An 8,961-nucleotide genomic window follows, 5' to 3' on the forward strand; every position below is an offset into this window, starting at 1 on the left:
CGCTGCAACTGGGGCTCCCCAGCAACTGCCGGCCTGGGTGATGGGAATGTATTAAGGGCAACTGGTGATGCACCTTTCTTAATCACTATAGGTGCTTTTTGTGTAGTAATGATTAGATGCATTGCTGTGCTTTGCTTTGAAATGCTGTCACAAAATGTTACGCATTCTTAAAATTTTTAAGTTAGTAAATTAAAAATATATATAAAATGAGAACTATAAACTAGATCTGTGAGTGAAATGGATGAAAAATGCCTTATATTTACATTCTTTTTTTTCTTCTTGTAGATGACAGTCATGTCCCATTCAAAGGATTTCAAGGACGTCTTCCACAGTGACACTGTACTTTCCATTTTAAACGAACAGCGCATTCGGGGTATTCTATGTGATGTCACCATAATTGTGGAGGATACCAAGTTTAAAGCCCATAGTAATGTGCTGGCAGCATCAAGCCTTTACTTCAAAAATATTTTTTGGAGTCGTACTATCTGCATTTCAGGTCATGTACTGGAGTTAGATGATCTGAAAGCTGAAGTGTTTACAGAAATACTGAATTACATCTACAGTTCCACAGTAGTTGTTAAGAGGCAGGAAACAGTAACAGACCTTGCAGCTGCAGGGAAAAAGCTGGGAATATCATTTCTAGAAGATCTTACAGATGCTAATTTTTCAAGTTCCCCCTGCCCTTACGCATACTGTGTTAATGAAAAAGGGACTGTCAAGGAGGAAAAACATGAAAAGAGACATGAAGATAATGCTGTGACTAATGGACCACGAATTACAAATGCATTCTCAATTTTTGAAACAGAAAACAGTTTGTTTTCTCCACTAGATTTGAGGGCAAGCTTTAAAAAGGTGTCTGAGACAGTACGAGCACCCATCAGCCTTGACAGAAGCGACGTTTGCAAAGATGCTGAGCCAGCCAGTACACTGGCTGAACACTCCTATGCAGTTTCTTCTGGGGGAGATAATTTTCAAGGAACACCTTTTCTTGAACAGGACAGCAGCCCTTCATACAAGATGGGTGAAGACCGCTGTGAAAATCTCCAAGCTACACCACTCGTTAGTTCGGGAAAACAAGCTTGTAGTACTCCTAAGACAGCCTTAAAGCCCCAGAGTGCTGGTTTGGCTATAGCAAAAGTACCAGCCTCTACAGGAACCACTACAGAAGCCCAACATGAAGCAGTTACTGATCAGATAAATGTTTCTGTTCCAAAACCTCAAAAAAAAGGAGGAGATGTCCATTTATCCAGAGAAGAGGAAAATAATCCTGCTAATGTGTCTGGATCAGTGGCAACTGTTGTTCCACCTGCTTACAATTGTAACCGTTGTGCAAAATCATTCAATGACAGGGCATTACTCAGTACTCATCTTCAGCTCCATTCAGAGCAGCAGGAAACTTTCATATGCAAATATTGCAGCAAACAATTTGCGAATCTAAATATACTGGAAAGTCATGAGCAAGTCTGCATGAGATCAAATAACTTACCTGTTCACAACGCAAATGAACAGAATTTTTCAGATAAGTATACTGCTACCAAGGGAAGGAATGGAAGTTCGTATGCAAACACAGAGCCTCTGTTGCCTGAGAAGAGCATCACTGATTATTCTAATGCAAACTGCACTTTGCCAGAAACAGATCATTTGGTTAAAGTTGTTGATGGGCAGATACTATATACTTGTGTTGTTTGCAAGCGTAGTTATGTAACTTTGTCTAGTCTTCGCAGACACTCAAACGTGCATTCGTGGAGAAGAACGTACCCTTGTCACTACTGCAACAAAGTGTTTGCATTAGCTGAGTATCGCACCCGACACGAGATCTGGCACACGGGGGAAAGGCGGTATCAGTGCATTTTCTGTCTGGAGACTTTTATGACTTACTATATACTAAAAAATCATCAGAAATCTTTCCATGCAATTGATCATCGTCTCTCAGTAAACAAAAAGACAGCCAATGGAGGCTTAAAACCAAGTATGTACCCATACAAACTTTATCGACTTTTACCTATGAAATGCAGGCGACTATCTTATAAGTCCTACCAAAATTCTTCATATGAAAATGTTCAAACAAGTAGCCAGGTTAATGAAACTGCTTCTCCTAACTGTTTCATTCCGAGCTCTCTTAGCTCTGAGCTACCACCACTGAATTTTCAAAGAAATGTAATAGCAAACAACAGAACTCTTGCCTTGAATACATCTTCATGTAATGATACATCTTCCACGAATACTCAGAATTCTTCCTCTTGGGGAGTAGGTGTCTTAAATTCTGACCTACAAAGGGACTTTTTCACAGCTGAAAGAAGAGTTTCTACTGCTGGAAATGACTCTGGTTCTCAGGAGTGTGATTCCTCAGTTGTGTCTTCAACCAACGTGAATGAAAATTCAACCTCTGTCATCAGTTACAGCAGTTCTGCACCCTCTGTTATAATGCACAGTAGCAGAGTTTCATCAGTTATAATGCACAGTAAAACAGTCACTTCTGTAGAAAACAATAAGACAGAATCTTCAAATAATTTGCCTAGTCAATCTGTAAGTGATGATTGCAAATATGGATCAGATAATTATGGGAAGGGCATTACAAAATCAAAAACTACTAAGGAGAAAAAGAAAACACTGCTGTACAACAGAGCAGAAGCAACTGAGGATACGCAGCATGTTGCAGGATCTGGAGGACCATCCAGCAAAACAACAAGTACTGCCCAAGAACTGAGTAAAACTGAAACATACATTGCAAAGCCTGCCTTGCCTGGAACATCTACTGACAGTAACGTTGCTCCTCTGTGTCAAATAACAGTAAAAATTGGTAATGAGGCTATTGTAAAAAGACATATATTAGGATCTAAGCTGTTTTGTAAAAGGGGCCGAAAATCTAAACATGGGTCCAAGCAGGACAATCTAATCGAGGAATCAGAAATTGAGGTAAAAGAAGGAAGCCCATCTAGGCTCTATAGCTCAGAATGTCTGGAGCTGACAGAAATGGGTGATGATGTGAGTGACCAGGACACCAGTGATAAACCTTGGAGACCCTATTATAATTACAAACCAAAAAAGAAATCCAAACAGCTAAGAAAACTGAAAAAGACCAAATGGAGGAGAAAGCATGGAAGCAAGAACCCCATCATGGAGAGCCACAACACATGCAGTCGAGACTACGCGCTCAGGAATGCTCCTGAGGAGAAGGCAATCAGTCAAGAAGAGAATGCAGAAATGCCCAGTCTTCATTGTGAGCTCTGTGAAGGAGATCAGTCTTCCACTGCAGAAATTCAAGAGCATGTACACTGGCATGTAGCTAGTTCAAAGCCTTACATTTGTGAATTATGCCAAAAAGAATTTCAAAGTCCATCCACTTTAAAAATGCATATGAGGTGTCACACTGGGGAAAAGCCCTACACTTGCAAAACCTGTGGTAAATGTTTCTCAGTTCCTCGAAATCTACAGAAACATGAACGTATTCATCTGGGTGTCAAAGACTTTGTCTGCCAATACTGTAATAAGGCGTTCACTTTGAATGAAACACTCAAAATACATGAAAGAATTCATACTGGAGAAAAACGCTACCACTGTCAGTTCTGCTTTCAGAGCTTCTTGTACCTTTCTACCAAAAGGAACCATGAGCAAAGACACGTGCGTGAGCATAATGGAAAAGGATACGCTTGCTTTCAGTGCCCCAAAATTTGCAAGACAGCAGCTGCTCTGGGAATGCACCAGAAGAAACATCTATTCAAACGTCCAGGTCCACAAGACAGAAAAGAACAATCTTGCAATGAAAGCACTAAACTTTTAGAAAATCCAAATTTCCTTGGATCAGAAGGAAATGAAGTAAAAAATATACAAAAAGCAAGTCCAGAAGTTATACTCTGAGTGACAGCTGTGCAAAAGAGAAGAAAAATCCAAAACTATATATTGCAGAGAATACAGATGCATTGAATGGGGAAACATCACAAAAATTAGTATAATTTACTGTAATCAAATTTCTTCATCTAAATCTGTCAATATATGCAAAAGAAGGAAAAACAACACAGAAAATAAAAACTGTTATTTGCAATAATACAAACTTAATGTGAATGACCCAAAATACTTTTGCCACAATACACTTCTAACGTCTATATAGAGAGAAAGAAAATGGGGAAAAAAAAAAGACCAACCAAAACCCTTCTACTTAGCATTACAGGAAACTATTCACTGAACTATTTTACAGTGCTGCTTTTGAGTCAAAATCATTACGGGCAAAATAAATAGGTAGGTTCACAGTGTACTCTGTAGAAAGAATTTTTGCTGCAGAAACCATATATTGCATTTTTTTTTAACAAAAAGTAATGTCTTTATAAACAAAATACTTGTAATTTAGTGTATTCTAAAGTGAAAGTGGGAAATGTTTCATGCACTTGCATATGCTGAAGTACACTTGAGTTCTGGTGTGCTTTTCTGTAACTCAACATTTACAAAAACTATTCAAGAGTTTAAACCTCTGTTCCTTTCCATCTTCAGTTTTGTAGTTACCATAATAACCATTAAGTCTGAGTGCTTGTGTGGAAAGTATTCCAGATTTATGATATCTCTGAGACATTTAATAAAGATTTAGTGAAACTCAAACTAGCCAAACTGCATAAATCCCTTCTACTTAGCATTACAGGAAACTATTCACTGAACTATTTTACAGTGCTGCTTTTGAGTCAAAATCATTACGGGCAAAATAAATAGGTAGGTTCACAGTGTACTCTGTAGAAAGAATTTTTGCTGCAGAAACCATATATTGCATTTTTTTTTAACAAAAAGTAATGTCTTTATAAACAAAATACTTGTAATTTAGTGTATTCTAAAGTGAAAGTGGGAAATGTTTCATGCACTTGCATATGCTGAAGTACACTTGAGTTCTGGTGTGCTTTTCTGTAACTCAACATTTACAAAAACTATTCAAGAGTTTAAACCTCTGTTCCTTTCCATCTTCAGTTTTGTAGTTACCATAATAACCATTAAGTCTGAGTGCTTGTGTGGAAAGTATTCCAGATTTATGATATCTCTGAGACATTTAATAAAGATTTAGTGAAACTCAAACTAGCCAAACTGCATAAATCCCAATGTCAGTAGCTGGGTAGAGCCTATATAGGTGCATTTTTCCAAAGAAATTTGTTCTCGTGAAACAGCCTAGCTTAAAGAAATCCAGTATATAAATGTCCACCTCTTGGTGGGTCTGCAGCTGCTGTCTTTTAGAAATACCATTGCTGTCAGCAGAAGAAGAGGAGGTACAGACAGTCTTCCTCCTCATCCTGGAATAATGCCTGGACAACAAACAGCAGAGCAACTCCTCATAAATACTTTGTGAGGAGTAGGTGAATACTCAGATTCTTGCTTCCATGTGTAACCCTGAGGCAGTCCCTATGTATAAGCAGGGATAGGGCTAGTTTGTGGGGTTCCCTGTCATCCCCATGCCTTAAATGCAATGTTTAATCTTCCTATGTCCCTTCTCAGTGATCCCTAACCATGCCAGCACCTGGTCTTTGGCAAGCTTTGTCACAGTGTCTATTTGCCCAGCACTGTGAGCAGAGAGGTGCCTGGAGCAGGTTGCTGGAGGAAGAAGTATTTCCCCCTCTGCCTCCCTCATCCTGCCCCACTGAAGGGTCAGGGGGAGCCTTACAGCTTCACAGTTTGCTAAAGATCAGGAGAATAGGCTTCTGAAAGATATCACCAAAATATTGCAATGAATATTATTTTGTGAAAATGTGATTAATTTCAACTGAGATTAAGAGATTTTTAAAAAGTCAAAGATGGTGTGTGTCTACAAGTTGCATTTTATATGATAGGGCCCTGTTGTACTGTATCTGCGTCTCCAATTAGTCATGTACATTCATCTCTAAAGTGTTAAAAAATTAAGCTGGGACAAAAGTTAGTGAACCTCAGCTTGATTCTACGTGCAAATTTGGTACACAGTTTGTTTACTTACTTTGTCTTCTTGAATATTTTAAAAGAAACTATAGCTTGGGTACAATAAAACTACAATTGAAATTATAATACAGTATTGATTGAAGTAATAATATAGTCCACTTATTTATTCTGTTGTTGGTTACTGCTATCAACACCTTGAGAAATTTTGGGTTTGTGGCAGCTTTGGTTCCATTTAAATAAGCATAATAGAGGAATACACAGAAAAGTACAGTGATGTTTCAAAGAAAGTACACAAATATATCTTCTAAGTGGACGTATATTGGTGATAATTATAGACCAAAGCAAAGAAGGTAGAATATTTATAAATATAAAGATAATTTTACAAATATTTTCTATGACTGTATAGTTCCTAAGAAAAATATTGATAGCTTGTGTTAGGTTTGGGGAGGGTTTGTATATTTTGATAAAAACACAATGACTTTGTAACTGTATATTCTCTACAATTTATAGCAAAGCAGTTTTAAGATTGCAATGTCATGTTTATAGTTCAATTGTGGCACTTTTACTAAAAGTAACATTGCAGTAATGAGTCAAGTATTAATGACCAAATTAGAATTAGAGTGTAAGAGAAGGTAAATACTATATGTTGTCAAAGACCGTAATTTGCTACATAATCACATCTGTATTTTTGTTCAGAAAAATATTAAATGCAGATGTTAAGTATTGATAAAGAGTCTTATTTTTAGAAGGAGTGATTATAACTCTGTTTTTGCTTAATTAAAATAACATCTTCCTATTTTTCTCTAAGTCTCTCCATTTTTTAAGTTAGGTAATATCCAGAGATGTGGACCTTCTAATAGTTACTTTGTTAGAAGATTAAGCAACGTGGTTACCAAGCGTTCCCTTGGTTAAGGTCAGAACAGTGAATGGAAGGGGAGTGATGACATCTCCTGGCATTGCACCATTAAGGGTGAACACAGCTCTGAGGTGAACAGAATCTACCTGCTCACTATCTGAGAGGCTGTGGAAGACAGGTGAACTGCAGTTAATATTTTGCAACATCTTAAACGTGTTCTCATGAGGACCTGAAGCTTTAAAATTCCTTTTCAATTCTGATAGTGACCTTGCAGTATAGATTGTATATTTTACACACTGTACTTCAGATCTTTTGGGACTACTGTCAAAAAACATATTTCAGAAGGCAAATACCTAATTCCATAAAGAAATGTGAGGATACATACAAAATATATGATTATACATATTCAAAGTACTTCCCCCTTCAGCTAGGTGTCACTAGTCTGTAACTTGCCTTAAAAATTGCATTTAAGCTAAATTATGCAGATCATTTTGGGGTAGTCCTCAGGAGAGATGTACAAGTAAAGAAAAAAATTATAAGTTGGCTACATAAAACAAATGTATTTTTCTCTATTTCAAATGCTATTTAAAAAGGCAAGTGGATCATCCTGAAGTTTGTGCATCTAAACAAAATGTTAGTCAATCCTCATCTATGATATTAGAACAAATATACTAAATTATATTGCTGTCTTCTGTGAAATGAGATAACATGGCACAGCTAAACTAAAGGCAGAAGTATCATTATCACTTTTATTTGTTCTAAACTTCCTTACTATAGCACTTACCACTGACAATTCCAACACCTTGGCTGAAGTAAAAGATTATCTCACAAGAGCATCCTCATTTTTCTATGAAGAAACCTTTCCCCTAAATTTGCAACTTGGCACACCTGTTTGTCATAAGTATGTTCTTATCTGAACAGACATGCCTGTTAACCTGTAAATGTTAACTTTAAGAGAGGCAAAAAATGATTGTTACACATGTGAAACAGTATTCCGAATATAGTATGTTAGTTTAAAATGAGGCACTTTTAAAATAGAGTCTCAGGAATTAGACAATGGCAAAACTAAAGGTCTATGCTTTGAAGGAAACTGATGCCAAATAAACAGTAAACTCAAACTGTTGTAACTTTTCAGTGAGTGTGGGAGAATTAGAATCACACCATCTAACTTCTAAAATGTTGCAGCCAACAGCTTAAGCACATCTTAATTTTCAGCGTTGCCCTGCTACATTTCCTGGATCAAATCTCTGACTCTCTAGGTTGGGCTCAGGTCAGCAGCCCCCAGTCAGACAGGGCAGCCAAGCTAGACAGCTAATGGTAGGTAATAGACTCTTCAGTTTGTGCTGGAGAGGAACTGCTCATTTCTAACGGATTAAAATTCAGATTATACGAACTTATATCTTTGTGCAGATTTGGGGTTTGCATGCATACAAATTCCCCTGCTAACGCTGTGATGAAGCAGTTTATTCCTCACCAACCCTGTCTGCCACATCTAAATGCATAACTGTGCTCCCCCACCCACGGTGTGCAGTGCTGGGGGAGGAGGGATGCTCACTGCTGCAGAAGGAGCAGCAGGGGAGGAGTTGGGTGCAGGAAAAGCCATCAAGGAATGAGGCACAGCAGTGCCCAACTGTCAGATTATATGGTTTGATGCCGTATCATAAGGGCAAGATTTGTGCAGAAGCAGAAGATGATGAGAGCACCGTGGCATAGGAGAATTAAAGACAAATTATAGATGCTGGCCTGGAACTTCCTAAACTTCCCTTTGCTTTCCTGGAAGGACAGACTGAGGAGGTCTTTCTAGATGTCAAGTGAAGAACCCTCCTCGTGCTTTCTAAAACAGCTTTAGTCCACTGATCTACCTCTGGTTTGGGATACCATCAGTCACTAAAGGCTTTCACCAGACTCTGCCTGCAGAGCCTGGAGATGTCCCTTCAGTGTGCACCATGTGCCACCAAACAGGACATGCCACTGGTGGCTGTGCCCAGACCTAGGACAGGTACCGGCCACCCATGTCGGGCTGGGGTGAATTCCAGACAGAAGCAAGACCCCAGTTTGACGTTAGGATCTGTATCTTCAGGAAACGTCGGTATAAAATGGAAAGCAAAGGCCCTTGATGCAGGTGGGTGGGGCAGGTCACCTGCCGCCTGCCCGCCCTCCGGTGAGGGCCGTGGGCTGCTGCAGCTCCCACCGCGCCTGCCCCCCGGCCGCCCTGCCGCCGCCGC

The 8,961-nt window shown here is 38.9% G+C and overlaps 1 protein-coding gene across 1 annotated transcript; it reads left to right on the plus strand.

Moving 5' to 3' along the window:
- Window positions 1-285: 285 nt before the first annotated feature.
- Window positions 286-3,994, plus strand: ZBTB38 (zinc finger and BTB domain containing 38). Its single transcript, XM_010001639.1, has one exon. It carries the CDS (start codon window positions 286-288, stop codon window positions 3,856-3,858), a length of 3,573 nt encoding a protein of 1,190 aa, XP_009999941.1. The 3' UTR covers window positions 3,859-3,994.
- The last annotated feature ends 4,967 nt before the right edge of the window (window positions 3,995-8,961 follow it).

Source organism: Chaetura pelagica, unplaced genomic scaffold, assembly GCF_000747805.2.
Source record: "Chaetura pelagica isolate M959 unplaced genomic scaffold, ChaPel_1.0 scaffold207, whole genome shotgun sequence".
Classification (NCBI taxonomy): domain Eukaryota; kingdom Metazoa; phylum Chordata; class Aves; order Apodiformes; family Apodidae; genus Chaetura; species Chaetura pelagica.

What these genes read in the sequence shown, in the direction of transcription:
- ZBTB38 (XM_010001639.1), top strand. Translation starts at nt 286, where the DNA reads ATGACAGTCATGTCCCATTCAAAGGATTTCAAGGACGTCTTCCACAGT.